At 55.5% G+C, this 18287-nt stretch overlaps 1 protein-coding gene across 15 annotated transcripts in view; it reads left to right on the top strand.

Moving 5' to 3' along the window:
* The window catches only part of ANK1 (ankyrin 1), a 208955-nt gene that overhangs the window by 162633 nt on the left and 28035 nt on the right, over positions 1–18287 (top strand). For 9 of the 15 annotated variants that reach the window (XR_009401161.1, XM_059384546.1, XM_059384548.1 and 6 more), the window contains exons 22-38: positions 272–344; positions 1100–1123; positions 1971–2064; positions 3195–3273; positions 5280–5377; positions 5478–5702; positions 6708–6868; positions 7142–7353; positions 7889–8093; positions 8461–8557; positions 8829–9057; positions 9976–10101; positions 10199–10318; positions 11571–11649; positions 11940–12014; positions 13960–14091; positions 14896–15042. Coding sequence is in view for 14 of the 15 variants with exons in the window: in XM_059384546.1 (XP_059240529.1) it covers positions 272–344; positions 1100–1123; positions 1971–2064; positions 3195–3273; positions 5280–5377; positions 5478–5702; positions 6708–6868; positions 7142–7353; positions 7889–8093; positions 8461–8557; positions 8829–9057; positions 9976–10101; positions 10199–10318; positions 11571–11649; positions 11940–12014; positions 13960–14091; positions 14896–15042 (2176 nt within the window). In the remaining variant the exon portion in view is untranslated. The remainder of the gene's footprint in view (positions 1–271; positions 345–1099; positions 1124–1970; positions 2065–3194; positions 3274–5279; positions 5378–5477; positions 5703–6707; positions 6869–7141; positions 7354–7888; positions 8094–8460; positions 8558–8828; positions 9058–9975; positions 10102–10198; positions 10319–11570; positions 11650–11939; positions 12015–13959; positions 14092–14895; positions 15043–18287) is intronic. The other 6 variants (XM_059384549.1, XM_059384547.1, XM_059384545.1 and 3 more) reach the window with 1 other exon arrangement.

Genomic DNA, 18287 nt, shown 5'->3' with positions numbered 1-18287 from the left:
GGCCAGAAGAGTTAGGGCTGTGAGCGGACCGAGGGGGCAAAACGCAAGGTGGTTCGGGAAAAGAGAGGGGGATGGGGGAAGCTGGCGGTGCCTGTTTGTGCCCTCGCCAGACATCAGCTGTCAGGCAGAGGGCAAAGACGAACCTCCTTTCCCACCTCCTTCCTGCCTCCACAGTCATAACCCAGCAATTCAGTCTTCGGTAGTTCAGCTGGGTCACTGACAGGGCCCACTGTTCTGCCTGGGTTCTAGTCTCTGCTTTTTCTCAATTTAGTTAACCAGTGACAAGCATCGGCTGAGTTTCCCTGAGACGGTAGATGAGATCCTGGATGTCTCTGAAGATGAAGGTAAAGTCTGGGATTAACAAAAAGGGTCGGGGGACAAGTCAGACTGAAGGGAGCACGGTGAGCAGGTGAGCCCTCCTCGCTGGGGGCTTCAGGCTACCTGCCCCACCTCACACCCTCGGTCTGCCGGTTGGTATCAAAGCCAGAGAGAACCGCTTTTTAACGAGGGTGACTGTTACCAAAAATCCTCCTTTAGTGTAACTTGAGGAGAAGCAACAACTGACATCTTGGAGATTAAAATACGAAATTCCGTGAAGTTTCATAAAAAATATGTGTTTATGTATGTAATACATGGGGTTCAATTCCATTCAGATCAACTCTCAGACTGTAAGGAACTGCGATAAAATTTTGCCTGAGATTTTCCTTGTGCTTTGAACCAATGACAAGCTATTCGTTTAAATTCTGTAAGAATGTTTTCTTAGGACGCTACTCTTCTGACCCCTCATGCATGGGTCAGTAAGCTTTGGAGTGTATCCGTTTTATGGAATGAGTAGCGTTTCGGCTTCTGTGGCCCACAGAGTGCTTGTGGTATTTTTTTCCTGCCCCACATAAGCCCATCTCCTCACGGAAGTCTGAGGGGACCCCTTGTGATGTGAAATCAGTGGGGTGGGTCTGGATTCGCCCTCCAGCCCCTGGCGATATAACCCTGTCGTGGAGATGATTAAGGCCCCCGTTGCGTCCCCTTTAATGATATGCCTCTTGATTTAACTGACTTCAATCCTGTCCTTTCTTAAACTTGGCTCTTCTTTGCTTTCCAGGAACTGCTCATATAACTATAATGGGTATGAAACACTTTCTGTTCCCTGTGGCCCTTTCTCACGACTGCATTCCACCCTACACAATCCCAGCTCTCACTAATCCATTCCTGCTTTCCACCCTCCTCTGATGGCTAACAGTCTGGAGCCAGGAGCTTGACTCTAACAGGAGATATACACCCGTAAGATCCATGCCCAGGCGGGTGGCTCCCGCCTGTCCATTTCCGTGTCTGTGCCCATGCCACCGTGTCCGTGATCATGACTGCATGAGCCGTTCTTCCATTCTGTCAGCTCCAGATCCCAGAGCCGGGCCACTCACCACCAAGTGACAGGAAGTGACACTGCAAGGTCGAGGGCTCCCACTCCTGTCCCAGAAAGGAGAGAGAAACAAAGAGGCAGTGTGCCCTGCAGGCGTAGCTTGAATCTCTTTGGAAGGGACTTAGGAAATAATGAGGTTTTGGCTGCCGTGATTGCCAAGAACCCGAGAGCCCTTCAGAATGGACAGGTCCAGTCCCACCATAGCTGATCCTTTCCTAGCCTGCTGTGTGGCAAAGGACAGAATCGAATCTTTCCTTGGTGTCTGCGCACCCTGCGAGGGCAGCTGTGAGGGGCACCTTGTCAAGCCAAGAAAGTTCTTTCTGGGCTGTGTTTTTTGTCTTCCACAAAGCCTGGCATAGACTAAGTGGTTAGGCACCCTGGCTGCCCTGCCCCGTGCCCCGGGGCTAGAGGAACAGGCCTGGCCGAAGACACGGTCAGTGGTCCCCTTGGAGCAGCAGGGACCAGCACGGAGAGGAGGAGCAGGAGAGCGCTTTTAAAAAAAAAAAAAAAGTGGAGCCCTCCCTCCAGTGCCTCACCACAGCTTGTGTGGTTTCAGGGGAGGAACTCATCTCCAAGGCTGAGAGGCAGGATTCCAGGGACATAGATGAAGAGAAGGAGCTGCTGGACTTCGTGCCGAAGCTGGACCAAGCGTAAGGAGCGCGCGTAGCGTGGACGCGCAGGTCGAGCCCTGGGACCCAGGAGTGGGACTCCCGACCGCATGCCCTGGACGGGGACAGGGACAGGATGCTGGGGCGGTCAGGCTGGGAAGCCAGATGCTTAGGATCAGCAAGCTCTGTGCCTCGATGGCCAGTCAGTGACACGGAAACCCGTCCAGCCGTGTGTCCCTTCCTCTTCCGGGACCCTGCTCCCAGCTTTCTTCCTCCCCATCTCGGACCCCTGCTCACAGCCCCTTTTTCTCCTGCACCTCCAGTTTCCCACCAGAAATGTCCCCTGAGGAAAGTTCACATTCACCGAGGTGGCCAGGCTAAGCTCACACGCTGACCACGTCCCTCTGTCACCATGTTGCCCTAGGGAGGCCCACCGAGGGTTTGTGTCTTCCTGGAACACACCCCCTTCCCCCGCTGGGGTTGCTGGGAGTTATTCCCATGTGGGTCCTTCGGCACACAGGGAGGCCTGGAGAATTAATCTAAAAGCAACACCTCTGTAGAAACACGGAGTCTTTCCTGGGTATTTTCTGAAAAAACAGATATTTGCTGGCCTAGTCCATGGCTTCTACTCAATAGGGCAGGGGGCCAGCGGGAAGTGAAACCCCCAGTATAGTTAGTCCATTAGTATTTACTGTAAAAATAGGAATCTCAGAACTCAACACCATGAGTATTGACCACACGCCAGCTAGGACGAAACACGAGACTTGGTCCAACATAAACAATTGACCCATTTATTTGGTGGGATCACCGCACGCACACCTGGAGAATGAGCTGTCCAAGCCAGTCAGAGCGAGGGACCTCCCTGCAAGGGCTCTGAGGCTGGGAACAGGAGATAAGTGTGAGCGAGGGCTTCAGGCAGGAGGCAGCCATGTCGCTTGGCCTTCGAAGGATAGCTGGGCCCCAGGGAGAGGCTCTGAGGCGAGGGGAAGAGGCCGGTCCCTGCGAGCGGATGAGTAGTATGGCCTGTGTGGTGGGCTCTTTGGGGTGCGGCATAGAGGGCAGTGGGGGGAGAGGTTATTGGGGGGTACAGAGCGTTTTTGTGAGGCCTCCCAGTAAGTGAGGGCCACGTAGAAGGGTCATCCTTCTGACTTCCCAATGTTCTGGGCGTATAGGGTAGAATCACCAGCCATCCCTAAGATCCCTTGTGTCACACCTGAGACTGTGGTGATCAGAGCGGAAGAGCCGGAACAGGTAAGAAGCACCTTTTCTCTTCCTTCCCGTCTGCAGAGAGCGGGTACCCGGGACAGTGATGGTTTTGAGACGACCTGCAGTATGACGGGAACTATGCATTCAGAGGCCCGTGGCCCTTACCGGGCTCTCAGATCCCTCAGATCCTTGCTTCCACGGGCTGCTTGCTGACCGCTGTCCTGCCTGAGTTCTTATCCCAGATATGAATGATAGGAGCCTCTGAGAGCCCAAGGGTGTGTGAAACACGCTCGTTCAGTCACGAGCGAGGCTGAGAATTGACGCCAAAAATTCTGGCTCTGAAGCCCGTGCTATCCGGGCCACAGCCCCCACCCCCCACTCCCCTGATGCACAGGCTCAGCGTAACCTGGGGCAGCAGGTCACAGTGCTAGAGAGGCAGCCGTGGCCGAACTGCCGGCACAGTCGCAGGCCTCCTCTCCTTCACATCTGTTAGAAAGGGGTCAGTCTCTGCCTCCCCTGCCTCAAGGGATTATTGGGAGCTGATACAGACAGGAAGGGACGTCAGAGAGTGCCCCCCGGGGACTGTTCGTCGCCATAATCCCCGACTTGGTGGCTTCCCTCGATGCCACCTGAATTTGTCCCAGGAAACAGCGGGGTGGTTTCAAACAATTTAATTCCCCTTGATTTAATCATAGGTTGTTTGGCACCTTTTTTGTTTTTTCTCTGCCACGGCAAGGGGGTTTTCTAGAATAAAAAGCAGAGTGGCGTTTGGACGTTGGAGTGGGTTGCCCTAAGACCGGGTAACTGAGCCGGGCATGGCCCGTCTTCCAGCCACGGTGGGTCTTGGCCTCTGCCACCCCAGGGCTCTGTGTCTCCCGGCAGTAGCCACAGCCCCAGACAAAGCTGGCGTGTGGGGACAAGGCAGCTACGAAGCTGTGCAGTCAGCCATTCCATGCTAGTGTGTGTCACAGAGCTGTGATGCTGACGTCACTCACGGGGAGGGATTTGGGAGGTGGGATCAGCTATGGCCCTGGCCCAGCTCTGACCCATTCCCTGATGCTGCCAAAGACAACGACGAGAAAGTCCCCGAGTTGACCTGTGCCCTGCTGTTCTGTGGCCGGCCCACTCTCCTCAGCCCCTTGCTAAATCAGGAGCTCAAGCCAGTGGGTATAGCTGGATTCCTACTCTGTGCCCTGCTCCGGGCTTGATGTGAGAACCGTGCGACCACGCCCACCCCCGCTGGCTGAGGAGCAGATGGGCCAGTGGGAAGGGTGGGCTCGGACACAGGGCGTGCAGGAAGAATCCCTGTCCCGGTGCTCGATCGTGCTGCATGAAGCCTTCTGGGTTAGAGTCATGGGAAAGCTTTGTGTAGGAGGCAAGTCGTGTGGGTGGGTGGACAGGGCCAGCGAAGGAGAGGGGCAGGGGCATCAGGCCCCCCTGGGAGCAAGAGCAGGGTTGGAATGAACCCAGAAGGGACCAGGGCCAGACTCAGACCCTGCTGGCTTTTGTGAGTGCTTGTGATATGCAAGTCCCCAGGCGTGGCAGCCCCAAGTCCCTGCCACCGCAGTGTCATGAGGGGCAGGGACTGTCCCATTTACAGATGAGGCCACAGGAAGTCCCCAAGGGAAGGGTCTGCTCTGGTCACCTCCTGTACCTCAGATGTCTTCCTGGCGAGTAGCTTGCTCAAGCTAAGTAGCTAGTAGGTGATGGTGCCTGGCTCCAGTGGTGTGTGAAAACCAAGCTCCCTAGAACGGGTTTCACACTGGGGTGTGGCTGGAGGGAAGAGTGGAATGGTCTGCCACGTATGACCTAAAAGGAGCCAAGGAGAAGCCATGATGGTAGGATGAAGTCTGGGCTTCCTTTTCAACTCCAGGAAAGCCTTGTCCCTAAAGGTTCAGTGGTGAGTGTGTGGGACTACTTCCTCCATCCGGTCACTTGCTTCCTGGCAAGGAGAGCTCCTGAGCCCCCCCAGCCCAGAGCACCACCCCTGAGCTAGCCAGCCCCCGTGGCCCAGGAAGTGATGGGACATCTGTCCTTCCTCTCCTCTTCAGGCGTCTAAGGAGTATGACGAAGACTCACTCATCCCCAGCAGCCCGGCCACAGAGACCTCAGACAACATCAGCCCCGTGGCCAGCCCCGTCCACACAGGGTGAGTGAGCCCTGTGACCGGGCCTCGAGGGTTCTGGGTCCTCCCTCTCCGCGCCGCAGAGCGTGCGCAGAAGCCCGACATGGATCTGCCTGGGCCGTAGGTTCCTGGTGAGCTTCATGGTGGACGCCCGAGGAGGCTCCATGCGGGGGAGTCGGCACAATGGCCTGCGGGTGGTGATCCCCCCCCGGACGTGCGCTGCCCCCACGCGCATCACCTGCCGCCTGGTCAAGCCCCAGAAGCTGAGCACGCCGCCCCCACTGGCCGAGGAGGAGGGCCTGGCCAGCAGGATCATTGCGCTGGGACCCACGGGGGCCCAGTTCTTAAGGTGAGAGGTCACTCGCGCTGGACGTGCGTGGACGCCATACGAGTCCCCAGCCCGTCCCTGCCCTGCTGGTCGGTCACGGCCGCTTCCGCGGCAGCCACCCACAACCAGCCTGGCCTCCGAGCAGAGGGAGAGGCAAGCCCCGCACCAGGCCTTGGCCTCCCCTCCCCTTCTCCAGACACACCAAGGAGTGTATAGACAGATGCCGCTCACTGCTCTCAAATTGTACAGGACTGAGAAGATGGGGCTCCTTTGGGGGCCCCCAAGGGTTTAATTCTTTAAGCTCTAAAGTGGCATTTCTAGAAGACAGCGCTACAGCGTTGCCCCCCAGGACAGGATCAATGGGCTTCAGGGCCCTATTCCTTGCCTTTTCTGAAGCGAAGTGCGGAGCTCTGCTTGAGCTGGTTACGTGTCAGGCTCCATGGACGGTAGCGGTCATCTGTCTTGCGCTGGGAGCCTGCCCGCCCACCGTTGTCCAGTGCCATCCCCGCCGCTGAGCTCCCGCCACAGCCGGCAGAATGCTTTGGTGTGGACTTTCCCTTTTCCGTGGGATCATCGAAGCCTCCCTCTGAGGGAAATGTCATCAGCACTGGTGAACAGAGGAGGCAGCCGAGGCTAGGAGAGCTTTGGTCCCCCATCTGGGGACATACAGGGATGTCCAGTGGGTCCTTGGCATCAGGTCCAAGGTCTGGGTAACTAGGTTAATAGGTGAGCCTCCGCTGTGGCCGTGGCAGGAGGGCCCCCTGTGAAATGGGATGGAATCCTACGCTCGCCATTCCCCGGGGGCCCGGCAGCGAGTGGGGGGCTCTTGGAACCCAAGGCAGGTCTCTTTCCCTGCCGGGACCTGCCCCTGGGGTGGCCTCGCTCTGGCTGCAGGATCTCTTCTCCCTGCAGGTGGGGACACACTGTTCCCCTTCTCCTGTCCTTTCCCCTGTGCCTAGCTGCCTGCCTGCCGGCATGCACACCCCCCTCCATGTCCCTTGCCCCCACTCTTCTCTGTTCCCTCAGCCCCGTGATCGTCGAGATCCCGCACTTCGCCTCCCATGGCCGTGGGGACCGTGAGCTCGTGGTGCTGCGCAGTGAAAACGGCTCTGTGTGGAAGGAGCACAGGAGCCGCTATGGAGAGAGCTACCTGGATATGGACCAGATCCTTAACGGGATGGACGAAGGTAGCGGCCCCAGGGCAGCCTCCTTCAGAAGGGGGATTTGTGCTTGCAAAGTTAGGGTGGGGCCGCCTGGGGTCAGGGGAGTGGGAGAAACTGGAGTTGGCCCCAGCAGGTCCAGTTCCGGGTCCCTGGGGCATCTAAGTGGGCGCCCAGATCCCCCATGCCCGCGGAGGGGCCGTGCCTTAGGAGCCAGGGACGAGGACGTCCTGGGGACCCAGGGGCTGAGCCTGCAGCCGGTGTGACGGGGGCGGGCGGCGCTGTGCCGTGTGATTCCAGAGCTGGGCAGTCTGGAGGAGCTGGAGAAGAAGAGGGTCTGTCGCATCATCACCACCGACTTCCCTTTGTACTTCGTGATCATGTCGCGGCTGTGCCAGGACTATGACACCATTGGCCCCGAGGGGGGCTTCCTGAAGAGCAAGCTGGTCCCGCTGGTGCAGGCCACGTTCCCTGAAAATGCTGTCACCAAGAGAGTGAAGCTGGCTCTGCAGGTGACACGGCTCTCTTTCTTGCCCCCCACCGGCTCAGACAGAGTTCCTGGAGGATGGGAGGAATTCAAGGCCCCCAGGAGGACAGCCCTCTTCCCCAGCGCGTCCCCCCACTCTTGTCTAATGCCTTAAAATTCCAGTTAGAGGTATGGCCTTCAACCTCCAAAGAGAGGAAAAGGCAGGTGCTGCCTGTTAAGTTGCAGAACACCCCTCCCCCCACCATAGGGCATGCAGCCACAAGTCTTCCTGGAGAGCTACCTAATTCGGGGCAAAGACCAAATCATCCCTCGAATGAGATGCAGGAGGGAAAGGGGGAGAAAGGGCTCTAGAAAGACAGCCGAGCAGTGACCTCAGCCCAGAGTCAGCTTGTGCTCAGCAAAACCGATCTGCAGGGTCTGACAGTGGAGGGCCCCCCCAGCCCCCCAGGAAACTTGGCCCTCTACGTAAACAGCCTGCTGTCCTTTTGGGGGTGTGCTGGCCCTCGCGAGTAAGGCCCTCTGCTCCTCGAGGCTGAGGGTCCACCTTTGATGCCTCGCAGGCCCAGCCTGTGCCGGATGAGCTGGTCACCAAACTCCTGGGCAACCAGGCCACGTTCAGCCCCATTGTCACTGTGGAGCCTCGACGCCGGAAGTTCTACCGTCCCATTGGGCTTCGGATCCCACTCCCTCCTTCCTGGACGGACAACCCGAGGGACAGCGGGGAGGGGGATACCACCAGCCTGCGCCTGCTCTGCAGTGTCACTGGTGAGAGGCGTCCCTTTTGCCTCTGTTCCACCTTCTGGGCAGCCACAGCTCCCTGTGGCCACACTCAAGGGAGACGGGAGAGGGTGAAGCTGGCCGTCAGCTTTGCTATGGCTTCCCTAAGGACGTGCTCTTGGAAGGGAAGGAGGGAAGGGGATCCATGTGAGAAGAGCCCCCTCCGTGGACTGGCCCTCTGACCCCTAGAGGAGAAGTGGCCAGGAGGAGCGGGAGAGTGTGTGAGCAAAGCTGTGCTCAGGCCCCCACCGAGGGGCCCGGCTCTGCCCTTCCACACTCTGCCCTTAGCATCTCGCCAAGCTCCGTGTCTGCCATCTGAACGCCGTCCGCCAGCCCGTCTTTGCTCCCGTTACAGGAGGAACAGACCAAGCCCAGTGGGAAGACATAACGGGGACCACCAAGCTTGTGTATGCCAACGAGTGTGCTGCCTTCACCACCAACGTCTCTGCCAGGTAGGGCGCGGCCCCCCTAGCCCAGAGACCCCAGACCCTCTACCAAGGGGATCAGCGCTGACCCTCCTCACGCCCCATCCTCATGCTTCAACCCTCCCGTCCCGGGCTTGAAACCGAGACGGGGCCCTCCGCTGCCCCTTTGCACACAGAGGCCGCACAGTGACCAGCGGGCGTGTCAGAGCAGCCATCACTAGGGTGCAAAGGTGCCTTCGGTCGGCACAGAGCTGACACTCTCCATCGGACACACTTCCGATCAGCCCCCTCTGTCTAGGTTCTGGCTGTCCGACTGTCCTCGGACTGCCGAAGCTGTGAACTTCGCCACTCTGCTGTACAAGGAGCTCACCGCGGTGCCCTACATGGCCAAGTTCGTCATTTTCGCCAAGATGAATGACCCCCGTGAGGGGCGTCTGCGCTGCTACTGCATGACAGACGATAAAGTGGACAAGACCCTGGAGCAGCACGAGAACTTCGTCGAGGTCGCTCGGAGCAGGGACATAGAGGTACCGTGCCTGGCTGTGCCCGTTCTCACCACCGGGCGTGCTCTTACACTACCCCTGCCCGCAGACTGGGGAACCCGGGCTGGAGAGGTGAAGTCACCCTCCAAGGTCACACGACTAAGGAAAAGGCAGAGGAAGGATTTGTCGCAGCAGTCTGAGCTCAGAGTGCACGAGCTCAACCGCTATGTCAGGGTTCTGGTAGTGCCCCGATGAGGCGGGGAGGACGGCTGGACGAATGACATGAGAAGAAAGGAACGAGGACTGGATTGGAGCCTATTCCTGGCTCCTGGATTTGTCGTGTCAAGATGGGCAAGGAGCCAGAACCGTTCCAAACGTCTGGCCTCAGAGTTTGTTCTGGACCTTCCGCAAGGGCCAAGGGCACGGGGCTGGCCCTCTGGAGCCATACCTCTAGTTCTGATTCAGGAACTAACTGGACAAAGCATTTCTTCTCTTTGGGCCTCAGTTTCCTCAACTGTCAAATGGGTCTAATGATAACATCTCAGTTGAAAGCATTATAGGCACAGTAGGGATTTCTGTAATGTGGTCCTTTTAGCACTTTTCATAAACCAAATTTTTCTGAACAGGTGTCAAAAGATCCAGCTCCCCTGGGGAAGCCCTGTGATAATCCTTTAGTGGAGTTCTAGAGTTCTCAGATGGCGATCTTGACCCACCACCCACGGATATACAAAGATGCTTGCCTATTATAAAATCCTTTGAAGCGAGAAAGCATGCCTCGCCCATAACAACCTCGGAAACAAAGCCTTTTTTGAAAGAAATGGTGGGGTTTCTTGGAGCATAGCCCCCGTGTCTGGTGCAGTAGACGGGGCATGAGCTGGCGAAGGAAAGACCAGAGCTGGTGGCAGGAGAGGACTGGCAGGCGAGTCTCCCTGACCAGCTGTATCTGCTTTTCTCCTCCTGCAGGTTCTGGAAGGAATGCCTCTTTTCGCAGAGCTCTTTGGGAACCTGGTACCCGTCAGAAAGGCTGCCCAGCAGCGGAGTTTCCAGTTCCAGTCGTTTCGGGAGAACCGCTTGGCCATACCGGTGAAGGTGCCAATGAATCCTCCGGGTCTCAATCTGGGAGGCAGAAATCTCGAAGTCTTTGGAATAGGACGCCTGAGTCTTACCTTTGTGTGCTTGAACTTAGGTGAGGGACAGCAGCCGAGAGCCAGCAGGGTCCTTGTCGTTTCTGCGCAAGGCCATGAAGTATGAGGACGCCCAGCACATTCTCTGCCACTTGAACATCACCATGCCTCCCTGCACGAAGGTGAGCTGCCCCCGGGGAGGGCCCTTGCCGGAGGGAGGGGGTCCCCGCACAGACTCAAGGTCAGGTGCTTCCAAAGGACTTCTTCCTGTTGAAAAGTTGCCTTCGAATTCCCTGAGGTCCAGGAAGGCCTTTGGCTGTCCCCTGGACCCTTGACTGTGGCTTGGCAGAGTGCCACCCTCCCCCCAAAGCCCTTCCCGCAAGCTAGGAATGATGCCAGCGTCAGCCCTCGGGATGAGTGTTCTCACTGTGGGCCTTGGGCCCTCAAGGATGTTCTTTCTCGAAGGTTAGAAGGAGCGCCACAGGCATCCACCGTGGCATGCCTTGTCCGAGGCCTCTGAGACATAGAACCAGGTGTCAAATGGCTCAAGGTTACTGGATGTTCGCAGGTTTTTTTCCAAGCCCCTTGTTCATGTACTTGCTTATCCTCCCCAGGGTGTCAGGCCCTCAGAGAGGGGAGCCCTTGTGTCTGAGCCGCTGCAAACAACCAGATTTTTGAGCTCAGCAAAGGCGTCCTGACCAAGTATGTTGACTTATCCATCCCTGTAAAAGCCTCAGAGTCACCAACCACTAACCTGGGGACTTTGGAAGGCTCGAGCATCTCCATGTTCTTGTTCTTCTGCTGCCGCTGGCAACTGGTGGCCTTCCACGCCCTACTCGGGAAAAAGCGGGGCTTTGTCCATGTGTTGTGGCTCAGTTTCTCTTTACTGTCCAGGGAGAGTGTGAACCAACCTCTCTTTCAAAGGAGGGTTTCTTGCAGCACTGAGCAAGCCTCTGGGTACTTCTCCTCAGGGCTGGGCTGCTAGGCCTCGGGCCAAGTACTGAAAACAGGTCTTTTGAGTATAAAGGAACCTGGAAAGACAGACTTGGTTTTTCAGTTCAAACCCCAGCTCCGCCGCTTATGAGTGACCTTGGGCAAGTTACTTCACCTGTCTGTGCCTCAGTACCCTCATCGGTGCGATGGGAGTCGCACTAGTACCTACCCAGAGGCTGTCACAAGTGTCAGACAGGGCCTGACCACCTGGTCAGGGCCACACGAGATCGCCCTCAATGTTCTTGTTCCTGTTAATAAAGGATGCGAATGTCTCACTCCCTCTCGCCCCCACCTCTGTGCACACGCCTGTTCTCTGCTCCAGAGAAACAGAGTCACTTACTGTTTGCCACGACGGGTGTCCTGTCCCTCCCCACAGCCCACGGGCTTGAAGGCACTCCAAGATGGGGAAGCCCCAGACCCACCGTGTCCTTTCCTCTGCAGGTGAGCAGTGCCGATGAGAGGAGAAGGACTCTGACGCCGCTGGCCCTGAGATACAGCATCCTCAGCGAACCTTCCCTGGGTATAAACCTCTTTACAGGGCATGCTCCCTGCCTTTCCAGAAGGTTGTAGGTGACATCCCTCCCCCTCGCTCCTATAAGAGCTCCGCGTTGATGCACTTTGCTTGGCCTATTATGAGCAGAGCATTGGGAGCCTTTGGCCCCAGGTGGCACCTACCCTTCACAGGCTTAGCCGTGAGGACACTGAGGTCTGCCTGTGAACTGAACCTCCATCTGAGGTCAGTTACTCACACCTGCTGATGCTGTGTCCTGTCAAGACTACTGACCGCAACCCAACGTTTCTTCTCCCCAGGTTCCCTCAGTGGGACAGACCGAGCAAATATGAAGATGGCTATTATATCAGAACACCTCGGCCTCAGCTGGGCGGGTGAGTTGGGGAACTGGGGGCAGAAGGGCACTTTGCCAGTCTACACACGGCCCTGCAGCTCCTGTCCCCTCACGAACAACCTCTTCTCACCATCCTTGGTGCATCTGATGTGTGATTGTCTCAGATAAGTCTGTTGACCCAGCAATGCCTTTGCGTGCCAGTGCAACGTGAGCTCCCTCCCTCCTCCATTTCTGCCGGGTTTTTCTTTATAAGAAAGAATTAAGTTGTTTGGTTTTTTTTTTTTTTCTTTAAGATTTTATTTATTTGAGAGAGAGAGAGGGCGACTCTGAAGCAGACTCCACACTGAGCACTGAGCCCAGCTCGGGGCTTGATCCTATGACCCCGGCATCATGACCTGAGCCAAAACCGAGAGTTAGATATTCCACCAACTGCACCACCCGGGCACCCCAGAAGGAATTAACTTTTTTTTTTTTTAAGATTTTATTTATTTATTTGACACAGAGAGATCACAAGTAGGCAGAGAGGCAGGTAGAGAGAGAGAGGAGGAAGCAGGCTCCCTGCTGAGAGCAGAGAGCCCGATGCGGGACTCGATCCCAGGACCCCTGAGATCATGATCTGAGCCGAAGGCAGTGGCTTAACCCACTGAGCCACCCAGGCGCCCCAGGAATTAACTTTTGAAGTTACAAGAGACCTTAGACTCTGGTTCACCTCATTTTACAGATGGGAAAACTGAGACCCCGCTCAATAAAATGGCTCTAGTTTTATAGCTAGTTAGTGAGAGAACTCTGGAAAACCATCCAACAAATAAAAAACACAGACAAAAAAACTACATCTCCTGAGCACCTGTCCACTGCTCCCCACACTCACGTTGCCCTTCCTCAAAGCCTGGCTTTGTGGAGGGAAAGAGAGAAAGAAAGAAAAGAAGTCTCAAGGTTACCTAATAATCTCTGGCTGTCCCTGAGGTCGACCAGAAGTCCCATCCACAGCAAGGGCAGATCTCACTTGGAGTGAGGCTGTGTGTGGGAAAAATTCCGTGAAAGCTCAAAATGTGTTTTACTCAAGTCACCAGCCCTATGACTTAGTCCACTCCCCCTTTTTTGTTAGCTTTCATATGAATGGACTTCCTTCATTAGGCTCCCTGTAGAGAAGGCTTCAGAAAAACCCAGAAACCTTAGCAATAACCTGCTGAAAGACTCTGGGAAAAATTTACAACAGAGATTCAGGGACTATTCAGTTCTTAAGCCAAAAAAGAATGTCCGTTGCTGCTGCTTGTGCGTGTGTGTGTGCGCACGCGTGTGTGGTGGGTGTACATTCTGATTCTTACTATCCCTGTCCCTCTGGTCTTCCTCATCCTTGAAATTAGACCCTGAGGCTGTTCTCCCTTCCAAAGCACCTGTGAGAAATAACAATAAAAACACTGGGAGGGAAAAACTAACATTCTGTGTTACTGCCTTGCATTCAGACAGGAACTTGTATTTTCATTTTAAATGTAAATAATGCCTTTCCCTGAAGAAACCTAAGTGCAGAGATGCATTTCCATTCTAATTGCTTTCTGGTAGAAAGTAAGTGGCATCCTGGTGTCCTACAGACGGCCCTGGTGCGGGTATCCGGAGGCTCAGCCCGCATCTGGCTCTGGCATTGGCTTGTTCCGTGACCTGGCGTGAGCGCTAGACTTGCTGAGAGGCTCAGGGTTGTCATCTCGTGTGTGAAGTGATGAAAGAGAGAAAGGACATTCATTCATTCGTCGTTCACTCCTTATTTTTTGAGTACTCCTGTTCCTGCCCCACTTTCTGGAGATAAAAAGATGCAGGTGTCTCTGTTTCACTAGGCACCTCTGCGTGGGAAAGACTACCAAATGCAGGGCCAGGCTGTCCTTTAGCTCCCGGCACTCCCTACCGGATGCCTCCACTCCACGATGCCCAGCTGGGGAGCCGGAGCCGGGCTCTGGCGTAGCTCACCCTTGGCTTCGGGTCTTTGCTTGCAGAGTTGGCTCGGGAGCTGCAGTTCAGTGTGGAAGACATCAACAGGATCCGTGTGGAAAACCCCAACTCCTTGTTGGAGCAGAGTGTAGCCTTGTTGAACCTCTGGGTCATCCGTGAAGGCAAAAACGCGAACAGTCAGTACCATTAAGCTAAGGACGCCTTCTCTTTCCAAAGCCCGTGCCTCTACACCCCAGCGGTTCTTCCTCCAAACTCCAGTTGGGATCATGGCCTTTGGAACCAATCCCTTTTACACTCGGTCTCTTTCTCCCTGTCTCTCTCACACACTTGTCTCAGGGTCATGGGGTCCTCTAGGCAATCCTGTCACAAGAAGATAGGAGAGTCTCGGCCTTAGCCTGTTTCCCATCTGAGTAAGAGGACAGTCACGCAGGGACCGAGATGACCCCTAGGTGCAGGGGGTGGGACTTCCTGTGGACATGAGGACTGCCCTCTGAGGACAGAGCACGGGGGAGCAAATCCCGCCTGATGTGAGACTATCTTTTCCTCCCTGGAGGGAAGATTTGTCTCAACTCTTTCCATCAGCTCTTCCTCAAGTATATTCCCAATTCTCAGGAACCGTAAGAGGAAATTGTCTGCATTTGCATCTCAAATTAACTGGCAAGGACCAAGGATTTCAAAAGGACAGTATCCAATTCTCCTCCCTCTCATTCCCTGTGGACTTTCTCTTGGAGGACAAAAAACAGTCTCTCCGTACTTTAAAATTGGCTACCATTAGGGGTTTAGGAAAGATCTGTGGAAGGGTAACAAAATATTCCCCAAAGAGGCAGGTAGTTTTGATGCTGAAAAAAGAGACAATAAATCGCCCCCATCCCCCACTTCCCACCTGCCTAGTTCTAGAATCCGCCCCCCACATTCCCGCCCCACCCATGATGATGAGAATCCCCTCGGCAAGCGCCCCTTCTCTTCTCCCCGCCCCACAGTGGAGAATCTGTACACAGCCCTGCGCAACATTGACCGCAGCGAGATCGTGAACATGCTGGAAGGCTCGGGCAGGCAGGGCCGCAATCTGAAACCTGAGCGGCGGCACGGGGACCGGGACTACTCGTCGTCACCCTCCCAGATGAATGGTGAGTGTCTTCTGGAAGGAGGCGGGCTGAGTTGGGTGCCCCTCTCCAGGCACCTGTGACACCTGATGAAACCATCTCTCTCCCTTTGGTGGGAGGTCAACCTCCACGCACTCCGTCCCTGGTGGTGGCGAGCGCAGAGGCAAGCAAGACAGACTGGGCAGAGAGGCTCCCCGATGTTCTCCACAGTCAACAGGCTGGTGGTGTGGTCCCAGGGAAGAGTTGGAGTCGGAACAGGGGCTGGGATCCCCACCCCTCCCTGTGGTTCTGTGCCAGGAATGGACCCTCTCTGGGCTTGTGTTCTCATCTGTAAAACAGTCAGTGATAGAGACGCAGAGGGCATGGAGATTTGGGCCCAAGATCTGATGTGGATAAGCTGGCTGGTATTTTCAGAGTCCTGGTGTGGCCCTTCTGTGAGGCTAAGTGGGCTCCTTTTATTTTTCAGTCTGGTCTCTCCTCTCTTTCTCTCTTTTTTATCACTCCTTCTCTTTCCTCTCCCTCTTTTTAATGTGCTTCGAGCATGGCGCAGACCCCCAATGTGACCAGTCCCAAGGGGAGGAAGCCCAGAGGCCCCTAACCTTTGCCCCCAGGACTCCCACTAGGTGTGTGGGGGGTGCCTCCCATTCACCTCCTTCCTCACAGCAACAGTGAAAGTAGCCAGTTGCATGAAGGAGAGGGGCTGAGGGGGGGTCCCCCCACTCCTTTCCCCTCACTTGTCTTCTCTCCAGTCCCTGGGCACAGAAAGAGCAGAGGCCCTGCTCTTCTGCAGGAGCCAGGAAGCTAGGGTTCCAGTTCCTTCCTTTCTCCTGACTCCTCGAGCTGCTGCGCCAGCTCCTCTTCTCTAAAGCCCGCAAGTGAGAGTCGATTCCCAAGGGTCCTTTACAGACCTTGGAGAAACCATTTTAATTCTCTGGTGCCTATTATGCCCCCACGGGCCAGCTGCACCACGCAGATTTCCCCAAGCTCCTAGTTCACAGGCAGCCCTGGCCATGCACTCACGTGCTGGCTGCGCAGGCGCTGTGGCCCCAGGGTGGGGTGGGGGGCGTGCCCCAGGGTGGGGTGGGGGGCGTGCCCCCTGCATGCCCCCCTGCGGTTTGGGCACAAGGCCTCCTGCGGCCAGGTGGGGCCTGTGCACGCAGAGCCACTCACACGTTTCTCTCCCCCATGTCCTGTGCCTCCCGAAACATGCCATCTAGCACCCCTGGGCGCAGGGCTCGTCTGTTGATCACGTCCCGTCGTCTTCCTCTTCTGCCTCTGACCTCACCCGGACCTCTAGTCCGCTCATTCTGTTGCACTGCCTGTCTCCACTGTCTCGACCTCGGCCGGGTGGGCAGGAGCCGTCCACCTCCACTGATGCATGTCGTGAACGACTTCTAGCCCTCGCTCCCCATGTGGCTCATGGCTGCGTGGGACGGCGTGTGTGCACGCGTGTGCACGGAGGCGGGAGGAGGAGGGGGTGTCTCTGGCTCCGGGTAGGCTGGGTACTGCGCACTGCTCACTCTTCACACCTGGCGTAAAAGGGCTCCAAGGCAGTGGTCCACCCCCACGTCCCTCAGGGGACCAAGCCAGAGCACTGCGGGGACTGTGAAGGAGCCCAGCTCCCTTCCATGGAGGGGGGGAGGGCAGCTGAGGGACTGAAAACTTCAGGAGATCCACATGACAGAGCGCACCTCCTTTTCTCTGTGATATCTGGTCACTGGGCTGGGTTTCTTGACATTCCTGGGGCTGCTTCAGTCCAGTCAAATCAGCAAGTTTGTGTTTTTTTGTGCCCCAGTTATAGACCTAGAGGACAGCAGGCACGTAGAATTATGCGAGCATTAACAAGGCAGGAGGACAATTAAAATTACTTTAAGAGGATGGATCCCATGTTAAGTGTTCTTACCACAAAAAAAAAAAAAAAAAAAAAAAAAGTCTCAGACTTAGGCATCTATCTGTGAAGCTGCCATCGGCCTGCAGAGCCCAGTGCCTAGACAGAGTTCGAAACCCCTCTGTTTTAGTGGGTCTGCTCATTTGGCAAATATTTTCTGAACACCTGCCACGTGCCAGGCATGGGTCTAGGCAGGAGAGATAAATCAGGTCTCGGACAGACACGCACAAAAGTGCCCCAAAACTCTGCCTCCAGGGAGCTTACCTTCTGTTGGGAGAGTCAGGCAACAACGAGATATGAAAGTGAGTGACCTAATGTGCTAGCAGAGGGAGGGAAGAGGGGCAGGAGCAGAACTCAGAGGGCAACAGGAGGCCAGCTCTTACAGACTGCCCTGAGGACACTGGGTCACTGGCAGTGAGCTAGGGAGCCACGGGAGGCTTTGTCAAGAAAGAGTATCCTGATGTAACTTAAGTTTTCACAGGATTCCTCTCCCTGCTTTGTTGATCTTAGACAATCACAAACCAAATGCTTCTGTGCATCCTGGCTTCTCTGTCTCGCCCCGTCCCCCCTCCAGCAGGCCTGATGGACAGAGGCTGGGTGCCCTCCATGTGTGCTCCCCAGCACGACCCAAGCAGTCGTTAGCAGACACCCAGCTTGCTCTTTCTGCTCTGCTTTTCTGGCACTAGAATTGCCTTCTCTCTGTTTATCCTGCCCACTTTCCTGTCCCAGGAAGAGCATCTCATATCAGGGTACCATTCTGGCCTGGAAAGAAGGGACAGGAGGACTGAGAGGTAGTAGGCTGGGGAGAGAGCAGCAGCCCACGGTTGCCCTGGCTCTCTCCTGGACAGGGACCCGTGTGGTCTTGCTGCCCGCGTAGCCCTCTGCACAGATGTCACAGTGGGACGTTTCCTCCTTTGCTCTTTACCTTGCTTCTTTGCTCATCTGAACCTCCTTATGAAGCTATGGTGATGAAGGGCAGGGCTTGCGTGCTCTGTGGCAGTCAGGAAACAGAATCTTGAGGTCTGTTTTCCTTCCTTTGTCACCCCTATTGCCATGTGCACCTGGCCTGGTCAGAGCAGAAAGGGGATTAAGTTCAAAGGCCAGTTTTCTTCCCCTCCATAGGAGGGGACTGCCCTGGGCTCTTGGGTTATAAACATGAAGAAAAAAAATTCCTATAAAACAAAACAAAACAAAAAAAAAAAAAAAAAAGAAAGAAAAGAAAAGCATGTTTCTAAAAACAAATCAGATTTCTCATATAAGAGGAAAAAAATAGACGTCTCACATCTACACTTGTCAGGTCCGTTTGTTGGACAAGTTGGACATGTGATAATGTCTACTTAGAAATAAAATGTGTTTTACTTCCATCAACTCCTGAATCAGC

The sequence above is a fragment of the Mustela nigripes genome, chromosome 18, assembly GCF_022355385.1.
Source record: "Mustela nigripes isolate SB6536 chromosome 18, MUSNIG.SB6536, whole genome shotgun sequence".
NCBI lineage: Eukaryota > Metazoa > Chordata > Mammalia > Carnivora > Mustelidae > Mustela > Mustela nigripes.
Note: the sequence above shows the minus strand (reverse complement) of the source record. Positions and strands in the feature narration are given on the sequence as shown.